This window comes from Vulpes vulpes, chromosome 15 (assembly GCF_048418805.1).
Source record: "Vulpes vulpes isolate BD-2025 chromosome 15, VulVul3, whole genome shotgun sequence".
Lineage (NCBI taxonomy): Eukaryota > Metazoa > Chordata > Mammalia > Carnivora > Canidae > Vulpes > Vulpes vulpes.
The window spans coordinates 68,042,130-68,056,039 of record NC_132794.1 but is presented as its reverse complement, the minus strand read 5'-3'; the positions used below and the strand labels follow the sequence as shown (position 1 = coordinate 68,056,039).

Sequence of the window (13,910 nt, the reverse complement as noted above, 5' to 3'; positions counted from 1 at the left end):
ACATAAATATACATAAAGGAGTAGTTAGAAAATTTGTATGTAAAGAACTGAAGCTTTCCATTCATGATTATCTGGACTGGACATAATTTCTTCAGCTTTATAATTGAAATAGAAGCTAAAATTGTTGAAGTAAGTACACAAAGGTTACTCTAAATATTCTACAGGTAAAGATTAAATTTGTTTTAAAATTGTTATAAAATGATAAAATTGTTTCTTTTGTATGTTATTTTCACTTAGGCTGAAAGTAAACTTAACCATATTCTCATAAATGCATCATTGTTATTTATGAGCATAGTCCCCAGTGTTGCTTTATGCAGTTAATAGTGTATAAACTGGTTTTTGGATATTAGTGAACATTACCACTTTCATTTTAGTTTTACATTGTGAAGGAAAACAGAGGTAATGAAGGCACGTGTGTTGGAGTTTCTCGCTGGCCAGTACATGACTTTAACCACCGTACTACCTCGGACATGTGGCTCTACCGGGCCTACAGTGGTAACCTCTATCACAATGGAGAACAGACTCTGACGTTGTCCAGCTTTACTCAAGGAGATTTCATTACCTGTGTGCTAGACATGGAAGCCAGGACCATTTCCTTTGGGAAAAATGGAGAGGTACTGAAACTCATTCACAAGCATTGCATGTTTTCTTTTTGTTTATACTCAACTCAGTTATTTAAGTGCCAGTTACTCAGTTTATAGATTATCCACTCTTCTCTCCTTTTTACTCTAATATCTTTTAGTTCTTTTAATATTTGCCAGCACCAAACAAATGACAGAAAGATGGTAAAATCCCAGTAACAGATGAACAAATCAGGATCATTTGTTATATGTGGAATTTTCTGGTTAGCAGTGTTATTTAAGGTTTGTTCTTGTAAATTGTGTTCTGTCTCATAAGAGCTTTGAATCTTAATGTGATTAGATATTATACATTTTAAAAACCTGTTTTGCTTCTTTTTATCATCTCCACCACTCTATAGGAACCCAAATTAGCTTTTGAAGATGTGGATGCAGCAGAGTTGTACCCATGCGTGATGTTCTATAGTAGCAACCCAGGGGAAAAGGTAATGAAACCTCAAACCTTTATACTTAAGTGTAAAGAATATTTGCCCTTTTTAAATTAATATTTGCTAGGATCTGATAGAGTTTATAAGTAGAATAAGCTATTTCTACCATTAAAGTATCTGCTTAGGTAACTTACTCTCCTAGAAAGTTAAATTACTTTTAGAAATTGCCTTTACTCTTCATTAAGGCACTATTTGATATTCTGGCAACTTGAATGTAATAATTCCTTTCAATTACAGGAATTATAGGAACTAGTTTAGGAGTAATCTGGTTCATTGGCAGTTGTGCATACATATAAGAGATCTAGAAATAATTTTAAACGTAATCAGATACTATTAGTTGAATAATGGAAGTTCCAGTTGTGATGGGGAACCCAAGGGTAATTCAGAGCTGAGGGGGTTTCTTACACCTTATAAATAGGGTAAATTTGAACCCTAAACTTTCAGGAGGACAAAATTATAGAGATACCTCTCACTAAAAACTGTTTTTTTAAAAGAGTTTATTTATTCATGAGAGACACAGAGAGAGAGAGGCAGAGACACAGGCCCAGGGAGAAGGAGGATCCTCGCAGGGAACCTGATGTGGGACTTGATCCTGGGAATCTGGGATCACCCCCTGAGCTGAAGGCAGATAGATGCTCAAGCGCTGAGCCACCCAGGTGTCCCTTTTTTGGTCCTCATCTAACACTCAGGCAGGGACAGGTTTCTTTGTGGTCTCCCTGTGCTGATGAGTGGAAATGTTTTCTACCATCCTTTAATTTGAGGATCTAGTACAGCCTAGCTCAGGTCTCCAGAATTTCTAGTTATTTTGTAGTAGAAAGTTTTCATGCTGTCGTATTTCTATAATGGAAGTGCTAGACTTGATCAGTCCTAACCATGAAAGTTACCTTTTATTCTGTGCTTTTAAATATGTTTTTTAAAATTGCCAAGTGGTATAATTTTAAGCTAGCAATTCATGAGAGAGGGAAACTGCCTCTTGAACAAGAGTCAGCAAAACTGGAGATGCAGTAGAGGCAATCCAGTCCTGTAGTCATCCCTTCCCCCAGTGATATTGTTGCAGCCCAAACTAGGCAGTATGTTCTACTTGGAATGATGGCCTGTTGCTCCCCAAAATCTTAATCTTGAAGGAATTAATTCAACCGTAGATTATTTATCAACCAATTTATTCTGCCCAGAAGCCTTTTCTGATAAGTTTCAATCGCTGTTAAAAACCATATTAATGGTAATTAACATCTTTTTGAACATTTACTGATATCTTGCATTGTAGTAATAAGCACTTAATGTGCAAAGTCACATTTAATTTTTAAAATAACTGTAAGAGACAGATATTATTAGTGCAGCTTTTTTCAGATAAAAAAATCTGAGGCTATTTAGTGAAATTAAGTAATTTCCTAAGATTATGCAGAGTTAAAATTTGAACCCAAGTCTTGCTCTTCTTTTAACCTCAGTGTCTTATTTGAAATGTATGTAGATTGGAAATATCCCAATTCTCTATACTTACAATGTTATCTTTGTGCCCACTGAACAGTAAAGATGGTTTCAGGTCTTAAGGATGAGCATGAATAGATTCTTAAGACATTTTTGGAATAAATGAAGTCAATCACATACATCTTGGTCTATACCCATCTTTTGGGTAGCCATAAGAGCTCTGATACAGGCTGAGAGGAGGAAATTTAAATGACAGGGCCACTTGTTTCAGAGGATTATATTGCTACTAACTTAATAAACTTGTAATATTTGCTTACTCCTTAGCAGCAGCCAAGGTATAATATATATTGTATGTATACGTATACATATACAATATATATACATAGTATATATATGGTATGATATATATTAGGAGACCAAACACTAGTTCAACATGGGATTACATGTGCTAGAATTTTTAGTGACTAATAGTTTAGGAGCACTATTAATATCACACATTTGCTGGCTTCTTTTTTCTTCTAGGTGAAAATTTGTGATATGCAAATGCGTGGCACACCACGAGACTTACTTCCAGGGGACCCCATTTGCAGTCCAGTAGCAGCAGTGCTGGCGGAGGCCACTATTCAGCTTATCCGTATCCTTCACCGAACAGACCGTTGGACTTACTGCATTAATAAAAAAATGATGGAAAGGCTGCATAAAATTAAGATATGTATTAAAGAGTCAGGTCAGAAGCTAAAGAAAAGCCGCTCGGTTCAAAGCCGAGAGGAAAATGAAATGAGAGAGGAGAAGGAGAGCAAAGAGGAAGAGAAAGGTAAACATAATAGACATGGCCTTGCTGACCTCTCAGAGCCGCAGCTGAGGACCCTTTGCATAGAGGTGTGGCCTGTGCTGGCAGTGATAGGAGGAGTTGATGCTGGTCTTAGAGTTGGAGGTCGGTGTGTTCACAAGCAAACTGGGCGCCATGCCACGCTGCTGGGAGTGGTCAAAGAGGGCAGCACGTCTGCTAAGGTCCAATGGGATGAAGCAGAAATTACCATCAGGTATGATCTGTTGAGTTACACTTTTAGCAAACGACTATTTAATGGTGAAATGGGCCATTGCCTATGGACAGTGAGTAACTATGTATTTTAGGTGAGCAGCCAGTTTTTAAAATAATTTTTTTTCATACAGCTGGGTATGAGTACTGTCATTTCATAAGCTGGGTATGAGTACTGTCATTTCATAAAGGTTTCTATCTTAAACTCATGTTCCCTGGAATACTGATGGTTTATAAAATGTATGGGTTTTTGTTTTATTTTGTGAAGAAATGGTAAGCTCATTAATTAGATTTAACTGGGATCTGTCTATTTTTCATTTGGCTGCTTGCTTTTTGATCATTTCCATTACATACTGGCATAGAGAAAAGCCAGCCAGCAGATTTGTCAATTACGTTTTGTGTAGGTGGGCTTTGAATGTAGGCAGGAACATTTGAGTGACTAAAATTAAGTTTTGGATTAACTGTGATGTTAAATACTCCTGCCCTTTTTTTAAGCACATATTTCAGTCCATTCAGTGTGCAGTATTTTGAGTAGATAGGAAAATTACATTTATTTGACACAAACGGTATACTTGAAAGCATTTAGAAGTATTTGCAATCACATAGGATTTGTGTGAGATAGAAACTTCATGTTTTAAAGGAAATACATCAGATGTCTTCACTGATAAGGAGATTCACTTACCTAATGATTCTACATAATTGCATCACTTGAAAATGTAGATTTATAAATGATTACATAAATCTTAGGCATTATACTGTCCAAAGTGATTGCTCTATAGTGTTAATATGACATGGGACAATATCTAAAACAGTGGTTTTAAGTATTCTTTGGAGACAGTACTGTTTTAGAATCTAATAATAGCTGTGTAGCTTCTCTCAACTGAAGAATAATACTTGCATGTTTTTACACAATTTCAGGGATTAAAGCACTCTGCATTCCCCCCACTCTACCAAGCTAAGAAACCAGTGAAAATTTTACAATGTTACATGAAAAGTATCTACCTTTTCTTTTATTCTTTGCCTTGTTTCAGAAAGGGTTTATGATGCCTTATTAAAATGTAACTATAATATAGTAAAATAAATAAAAATAAAGCAAATAAAATGAAGAAAAGGGAAAATAAGATTAAGAAGGTTAAGCTAGAAGCAAGATTTAGTTTAATATGACAAATTTATGCTGCTAAATTTTATGTACTTGCTAAAGCTGTTAAAATTGTGTGTACTTAAAACATTTTTAAACTTCAGTAAATTCTTGCCAAATATTGGGAAATATGTGGTCATATTTTTACTTAAGCTACAAATTGGAAGCATTAATTAAAGACTACAAGGTATTTTTAAAAAATGAAAACAGTCTTAGAACCTCTAGAATAGGTTATAGTCATTACCCACCTAATAAGTGAGATTTGTTATACAGACTTTCTAAATCTTACATCAGGAATAGGCAAACTACATCTGGCCCACCTCTTGTTTTTGTAAATAATGTTACATGGCCACACCCATTCACTTAGGTTTTCAGGGGCTGCTTTCACACTATGATGGTAGGGTTGACTGTGTGGCCTGCAAGGTCTAAAATATTTACTATTTGTCTCTTTTTAGAAATTTTGCTAATTCCTACATTATAATATAGTGAATATTTTGTTTTGAAAATACATGCACATTTCATTGCTTTTGCATTTAACATCACATCTCCCCATTTTCTCATAAAAGATTCATTTTTTCTCTGTGTAATGATTTCTCTAGTTTGTGTAAATTATTCTTTGTACTATGTACATGATGCATCTTATTTTGTTTACATTATTTTCTGTACCTTCCTCTTGTCTATCCCTCACTTGCTTCTTCCTGTGTCATTCTGATCTTTATTAAAGCTTCCCAACTTTTTGGTCGCCTAGTGATACTCCATTGTATAATCTGGAACCCTGTGAACCACTGCCTTTTGATGTGGCGCGATTCCGAGGCCTGACGGCTTCTGTGTTGCTGGACCTCACATATCTGACTGGTATTCATGAAGACATGGGCAAACAGAGCACCAAGCGACATGAAAAGAAACACCGACATGAGTCTGAGGAGAAAGGGGATGTTGAGCAAAAAACCGAGAGTGAGTCTGCTTTAGATATGCGAGCAGGCTTAACAACTGATGATGTCAAAAGTCAGGGTACCACAGCCTCCAAATCAGAAAACGAAATAGCTTCATTTTCTTTAGATCCAGCACTGCCAAGTGTGGAATCCCAACATCAGATAACAGAAGGAAAAAGAAAAAATCATGAACACGTATCCAAAAACCATGACATAGCCCAGTCGGAAATCCGAGCAGTCCAGCTGTCCTATCTCTACCTTGGTGCTATGAAATCACTTAGTGCTCTTCTTGGCTGTAGTAAATATGCTGAGCTGTTGCTGATACCAAAAGTTCTGGCTGAAAATGGCCATAACTCAGACTGTGCAAGCTCTCCAGTTGTTCATGAAGATGTGGAGATGCGTGCAGCCTTGCAGTTCTTGATGCGACACATGGTGAAGCGAGCAGTCATGCGGTCACCTATAAAGAGAGCATTGGGATTAGCTGATCTGGAACGAGCTCAAGCCATGATCTATAAATTAGTGGTCCATGGGCTTTTGGAAGACCAGTTTGGAGGCAAAATTAAGCAAGGTATGTTATCTTTTTTTTCCTTTTATGTTGTTGAAATTATTTATAATGTTAGATGTGATATATTCTGTAAGTGATGTATAAAAAACTTTTTTGGCCAAAGCAGTTTTCACATTGTTTTCCCTTTGTGAGGCAAACAGTTCTTTTTTGGATTTTTTATATTAATAATTATCTGTCTACTTATCTGTATTTTAAACCTATACAAGCATAGAACTTAATAATTATTATTACATTTTGTAAAACTTAACTCATGCCACAAAAGGTACTCAAATGTTTATTGATCTGATTCAAAATATATATTATTCTGATAACTTCTCAAAGACATTTTTTTTTAATTTTTTTTTTAAATTTTTTATTTATTTATGATAGTCACAGAGAGGGAAAGAGAGAGAGGCAGAGACATAGGCAGAGGGGGAAGCAGGCTCCATGCATCGGGAGCCCGATGTGGGACTCGATCCTGGGTCTCCAGGATCGCGCCCTGGGCCAAAGGCAGGCGCCAAACCGCTGCGCCACCCAGGGATCCCTCAAAGACATTTTAAAGTACTACTTTCATAGATTCTGTATTGTAGGAAAAAAAACCCTTATTTTATCCTTTATCTTCACCTTTGGGGATAATATGAATTATGAGATAAAAATGAGATATATTTAGTAAGTGTTTATTTAAGTGTCTGTTATGTACCAGGTACTCTTCTTATTTCTGGGGAGCTAGGACTGAACAAAACAAAGTCCTTTGCCTTTGTGGAACTTCGATTCTTTTTTTTTCTTTCTTCCCTTCCTCTGCCTCCTTCCTTCCCTTTTCCCCTGCTCCCTTTCTTCCATTTATAGCTTAGACAGTAAATATGCGAGAGAAATGTATGTTGTATATAAATAGGAGTATTAAGATCATGATTAGGAAGGTATGTGGCCATTTAGCAACTCTAATAGATTTAGTTATCTTTGTGGCAACTGCTATCTTTTTTTTTTTTTAAGATTTTATTGTGGAGAAAGGAGAGTAAGTGGGGGTGGAAGGGTAGCGGGGAGGCAGAGGGAGAGGGGAAGCCAACTTCCTGCTTAGCGAGGAGCATGATGGGGGCGGCGGGGGGGGGGGGGGGGTGGGGGTGGGGGGGGGTGGGGGGGGTGGGCTTGATCTCACTAAGATCATGACCCTGAGCCAAAGTGCCAAAGTCAAGAGTTGGACACTGAACTGACTGAGCCACCCAGGCACCCCACTGCTGTCTTGATGTTATGTTTATTTGTAAGCTTCCTTACCAGATAAGAAAAATTTATAAATACTTTGTTAGCTCTTAGACATTTTAATTACTTTTTTTAAACTCTTGGAAGTAGTTTGTTTTGTGAGGCATTGCCCTGTTTAGAGCATTGGGTTTCTGTCTAGATTTTTTTGTATTTACTTGTATTATTTGTATTTACATGTCTTTATCTTTGCATGTTTAAAGACTAAAGATAGGTATCAAAATCAAAGTGCTAAACACAGTTTTAATGATTAAATATCTTTAGAGAAGCTCTAGTCAAAATCTTACAAGCAAAAGAGAATTTTTTTAAGAGAACCTTCTCTAAAAAATGAATAATTATGAAAGTTTGTTACCTTATTATCTTTAGAGTTGATAATAATGGCTACAGTAGTGAATACAAGAATGTGTGTATGTACGAATATTAAAAAATATTTCATAGAAATTGGTGCTTATGAAATATATTTAGAAACTTTCCAACTTAAAAGTTAAGAGTTTTCCATTCACATGTCACTTGTGAAGCAACAAATCCTTACTGCTTTTTAAATATTTATCGTGGTTTATAGAGATTGATCAACAAGCTGAAGAAAATGACCAAGCCCAGCAGGCACAGACACCAGTTACCACTAGCCCATCAGCCTCAAGCACAACTTCCTTTATGAGCAGCTCATTGGAGGACACCACAACTGCGACCACTCCAGTCACTGACACAGAAACAGTACCTGCATCTGAATCCCCAGGAGTGATGCCACTTAGTCTTCTCAGGTAGGGAAGTTGACCTTTAACACCTGCCATATTGATGCCTATGGTTCTGAACACATGATCACTCTCTTTTGAATAGTGTGCCCATCTAAAAGCATTCTAGAGCTAGAAGGAACTTAAGAGATCATAGAGTCAAACCCTGACTCTTTGCTGAAGAGGGAATGTCCCTCAGAAATTTAATAACTTGCCCAAAGTCTCACGGCCAGTTTAGTGGTGGTCCCAGATCTATTGCCCATGCTGCTGACAATCAGAGACTCTAGCAGTCTATCTCCTTATAATAATCTTTTTTTTTTCTCCTGGCTAGGCTTTTGATTATTTTTTTCCTCAAAAAGTAAATGCTTGTATTGAATATTAGAGCCTTGAGATAGAGCTCACTTCCATGAAAATAATTTTCTCAGGTTAATTCCCTTTTAAGAATAATTTCTTAATTATATTTTTATTCTTATTGTAAGATAAGTCTACTCAAATGAAAGAGCATGTCTTATGATACTCCTTCAACCAACTTTATTTTAGTAGGTTTGTAAATTCCAAATGATGTTTAAGTTTCTTTTTGCTTCAGTTTGCCTGGTATATACACAAAATGAACATTTTTGAGAGAAAAATCATTAGGAAGAGACTGTTTTGTGAGCTCCCTTAACTAGGGCTTAAGTGAAATAAAGGGCAGTAGAATAGTTAGTCTCCCTTTTTCTTCTTTATTTCCCCCATTCCCTTAATTGACAGATATTATTATTCCCAGTGTGTATACTGACAGTAGAAGAGAGAGGAGGGCTATTAGCATAATGCTTCTCAATTTTTGGTGTCCACAGGAGCCACCTGGGAGGCTTTTTAAAGCTCTGGCTGTATCACCCTGTAGTCTCATTCAGTAGGTCTGGTGGGGCACACGGTTTGCATTTGAATTAAGGGTCCCCAGGGATTCTGATGCAGTTGTCCTTAGCCCACACACTGAGAGTTACTGCTCTGGTCTTGGGCAGGAGTACTCATCCTGACAACTACCATTGCCTAGTCCGCATGCATTGTAGCTCTCTCACTTGAGTAACAGTTCCAGGAGGCTTCTGTTCAAGAAAGGAGGAAAAGAGGAATAATAGGATATTCTAATACGGTTTTTAATCTTTGTTACCTTCTAAGCTGTGCAGTGTAAGGGTGGGATTCACCAGTAAAATAACATTCCCTTGTTCTCACAGGCCTTCACAGACCTTGTGACTCCTCGTTTCCTCTTAGTCTTTATTTACCTGCTGTTGGCTGGGACCATATTAGAGCTGCAGTTGTCTCTTCCTGGCTAAACATCATTTAACAGTAGAAAAATCAGGGAACAACTGCCCCCTCTGCGAATATCGTTGTATCAGTTATTCAACTGGGTAGACAGTACTTTTTTTTTTTTTAAGATTTTATTTATTCATTCATGATATACAGAGAGAGAGAGAGATACAGGCAGAGGGAGAAGCAGGCTCCATGCAGGAAGCCCGACATGGGACTCGATCCCTGGTCTTCGGGATCAGGCCCTCGGCTGAAGGCGGCGCTAAACCGCTGAGCCACTAGAGCTGCCCTAGACATTGCTTTTTTGATGCTTAAAAACTTATTAGTTTTATTGGACAAATCTCAAGAGTAAATAGTGAAGATCTTCTTGGACCTTATTCTTTAGCCATGTCTGCCTTCTCAACATGAGAGAGCTGCCTCTCTTTTGCCTTTCCCCTCTCGATAGCTGGCATTACCATTCATATGCTGTTTTTCAGTTGTGTTGGGTGCCTGGGCAGTTATCTTTCCATAATTTACCTATAGACTATTGCTTTATTCATGGGAATAATTTCATGGCTAGCTAGTAAATTTATATTTGAAGTAAGTGTAAGTTAGCTATTTTAAAGTGTTTATTCTCTAACTACTGTATACCTACCAAAATACTATTGTCATCTTGGTACTATAGTAGAAGGAAAGCTCCATGAAGGCAGGGATTTGTTAAAATCATTTTGCTGATTGCTGTATTCCCCCCACCTGCTATGTTGCTGGTATTTTGCTGAACAAATAATACGGTATTATTACTTTTATAGTAAAAAGTACCCTATTAGATAATGATTATTAAAATTGTTGGAAGTCTTTCTTCCCTCTCCATTAAACTATAAGTAACTTAGATAGTTTTCCAGGTTGAATATCCTTCTGTAAGAGGACTCTGATGTATATATTATTTTCCAATTGGATTTTAATGTTAACCATTGTTGTTTTCTTAAAGGCAAATGTTTTCCAGTTACCCAACAACCACTGTACTCCCCACACGTCGTGCACAGACTCCTCCAATATCATCGTTGCCAACTTCTCCTTCTGATGAAGTAGGAAGGCGGCAAAGCTTAACTTCTCCTGATTCCCAGTCCGCAAGGCCAGCAAACCGCACAGGTGTGTGTGCTGTCATGCACTATGACACCTAAACCTCTTAGCATTCCTGATATGTGGAACTTGGTAACTTGGACATTGTATTTTGTCTTATTGAAGGAAAAAGCAGTGATTTTAATTAAGGAGGGATTTGTCTTATCAAACTAAACTGTCTTCTCTGTTTTGAAGCTGTAGATTGAATTTTGGCTACTTGGGAGAGAAATAGTGTACTCTATCTACATCAATCATATCAGAACCTTCTTATTTTCTAACATAGGCATTTTTAGTACTATGAATTTCCCTTAAGCATTGCTTTTTTTTTAAAATTTTTATTTATTTATTTATGATAGTCACAGAAAGAGAAAGAGAGAGAGAGAGAGAGAGAGAGGGAGGGAGGCAGAGACAGGCAGAGGGAGAAGCAGGCTCCATGCACCAGGAGCCTGATGTGGGATTCGATCCCGGGTCTCCAGGATCGCGCCCTGGGCCAAAGTCAGGCGCTAAACCGCTGTGCCACCCAGGGATCCCGCTTTTTTTTTTTTTTTAAAGATTTTATTTATTTATTCACGAAAGACAGAGAGAGAGAAGCAGAGACATAGGCAGAGGTAGAAGCAGGCTTGCCAAGGGGAGCCTGATGCAGTACTTTATCCCAGAACCCTGGGATCATGCCCTGAGCGGAAGGCAGACGCTCAACCACTGAGCCATCCAGGCGTCCCTTAAACATTGCTTTTGATGCAACCCACACATTTTGAGATACTATGTTTTCATTTTCATTCAGTTTAAAGTACTTTCTTATTTACCATGGATATCTTCTTTGACAATTTGGATCATTTGGAAGTATGTTATCTTGTTTCTAAATATTTAGGAATTTTCCAGATGTCTCTCTTACTGATTTCTATTTTATTTATTTATTTTTTATTTTTTTTTATTTCTATTTTAATTTCATTGTTTATCAGAGAACATCTCTTGTATAATTTGAATTCTTTTAAATTTGTTGAGACTTATTTTATGGCCCAGAATATGGTCTGTTTTGATAAATATTCCATGTGCACTTGGAAAAAATGTATATTATGCTGTTGTTGAGTGGAGTGTTCTGTAAATTTTTGATTAGGTCAAGGTAGTTGATTACTTTGTCCAAGTCTTCTTTGTCTTTACTGATATTTGATCTACTTATTCTAACAATTATTAATAGAGTAGTATTGAAATCTCTGACTGTAATTGTGGATTTGTTTCTTTCCCCTTTCATTTATTAGTTTTTGTTTCATGAATTTTAAAACTCTCTTTAGGTCCATAAATATTTAAGATTCTTATATCTTCTTAATGAATTGATATCTTTATCATTATGAAATGACTCTCTTTATCCCTAGTAATATTCTTTGCCCTTAAATATGCTTTATCTGATATAAATATAGCCACTTCTTATTTTTTCAAATTATTGTTCGGATGATATGTCTTCTCCCATCATTTTACCTTTAACCATTTTGTGTCTTTATATTTAAAATAGGTTTCTTAAAAGTGGCCTTTTTTTGGGTCTTGCTTTTTGGGGAAGGTAGGGATCATGCTTTTTAATCCAACCTGATATCCTATGCCTTTTAATTGGTATGTTTAGATCACATTTAATGTGATAATTGGTGGTTGTGTTTAAATTTGTCATCTGTCTCTTTGTGTCATCCATTTTTTTGTTCTTTTTTTCCTCTGATTCTACCTTCTTTGATTAAATTAATATTTTTATTCTTTTTATCTCCTTTGCTGGCTTATTAGCTATACTTTATATGGCATTTTTAGAGTTTACTTTCAAATATATATTATATATGTTTAATTATCATAGGCTACCTTCAAGTAATGTTATACCACTTCATGTGTATTTTAAAAAACACCACAAAACTAACAGTGGAATGCTTTTATTTCCTTCCCTTTCTCAGTCTTTGAACTTTAATACATTGTTATTATTTTTTTAAAGATTTATTTATTTATTTTTAGAGGCTGGGTCGGGGAAGAGGGAGAGGGACAGAGGGAATCTCAAGCAGATTTCCCACTGAGCTTGGAGTCTGATGCAGGGCTTGATCTCACAACCCTGAGATCATGACCTGAGTTAAAATCAAGAATCAGACACACCTAACTGACTGAGCCACCCAGCACCCCTACATTGTTATTATTTTTACTGTAAACAGCCAGTCATCTCTTCAAGAGGTTTGAAAACTAAAGTATTTTATATTTACCCACATAATTAATTACAAGTTCTGAGAGACTTTATTACTTTATGTAGATCCAGATTTTCATTTGTTATCACTTCCTTCTGCTTTCCCTTTAATATTTCTTGTAATGGTCTGCTAGTGATGGATTCTTTTGGCTCTTAAATATCTGAAAGAGTTTATTTTACCTTCATTTTTGAAAAATATTTTCACTGGGTACAGAATTCTAGATTGACAGTGTTTTCCTTTCAGTACTTTAAGATCCTCTACCATCTTGCATTGTTTCCAATGATAAGTTTTCTATCATTCAAATCTTGACATAATGTGCCTTTTTCTCTGGGCACCTTAAATTTTTTTTGTTTTGTTTTGTTTTATCACTGGGCTTAAGCAATTTGATTGTGTCCTGCCCTGATGTAGCTTTCTTCAGTTTTCTTGTGCTTGGAGTTTGTCCCACAAACTGGAGATTGTCCCACAGATCACTAATGCTTTTATTTTGTAATGTCTTTTTTCTGTATGTTTCCATTTTTTGTAGTTTTTGTTGTGTCTTCTGGTCATTAATCTTTTCTTTCTTTCTTTTTTTCATTAATCTTTTCTTTTGCAGTGTCTAATTTGCTCATAATCCCATCCAGTGTATTTTCCCAGTCAGACATTGTTGTTTTCATAACTAGCAGTTCAGTGTAGGTTTTTTTTTTAAATCTTTGTTTTTTTAACATGCTTCATCTTTTCTCTGCCTTATCAAATACATGGAATAACAGTTCTCATTGTTTGAATAGATGTTCTATAAAGTATATGAACACTGAATTAGTGAAAACTGAACCATTGCTCCTAAGGGAAATACAGGGCTAGGTTTCTGTGAACTTCTGGTCACATTTTGTCAACTGATATATAACCTTGTTTTATTTGTGTTTCTACTTAAAGACATTGTATTTAATATATATTGTTGATTCATTAACATTGAACTCATGACCAAGAGCACCATAGCTCATGCCTGAATGAGATTTATGACACATGTATTTTCTATGTAAGGCATATTCCATACAGCCTTCTTGGACATAGAAATAAATAATAGACAGTATTTCAGCACTATGCTTGGGGCCATTTTAAACAGTGAAATCACCAACAAAAGGCGCAAATATACATGGAACACTAAATAGACTATGAAAAAGAGACTTGTTTACAGTCTCCGTAGAACAAAAATGTAGAGCATCAC

The 13,910-nt window shown here is 36.2% G+C and overlaps 1 protein-coding gene across 5 annotated transcripts in view; it reads left to right on the top strand.

The window, feature by feature from the left end:
- The window catches only part of HERC1 (HECT and RLD domain containing E3 ubiquitin protein ligase family member 1), a 183,025-nt gene that overhangs the window by 118,440 nt on the left and 50,675 nt on the right, over window positions 1–13,910 (top strand). For 3 of the 5 annotated variants that reach the window (XM_072738754.1, XM_072738753.1, XM_072738755.1), the window contains 6 exons: window positions 375–614; window positions 980–1,063; window positions 3,014–3,534; window positions 5,417–6,168; window positions 7,958–8,156; window positions 10,375–10,535. In XM_072738754.1, coding sequence (XP_072594855.1) covers window positions 375–614; window positions 980–1,063; window positions 3,014–3,534; window positions 5,417–6,168; window positions 7,958–8,156; window positions 10,375–10,535 — 1,957 coding nt within the window. Of the gene's footprint in view, window positions 1–374; window positions 615–979; window positions 1,064–3,013; window positions 3,535–5,392; window positions 6,169–7,957; window positions 8,157–10,374; window positions 10,536–13,910 lie in introns of all 5 variants that reach the window. The other 2 variants (XM_072738751.1, XM_072738750.1) reach the window with 1 other exon arrangement.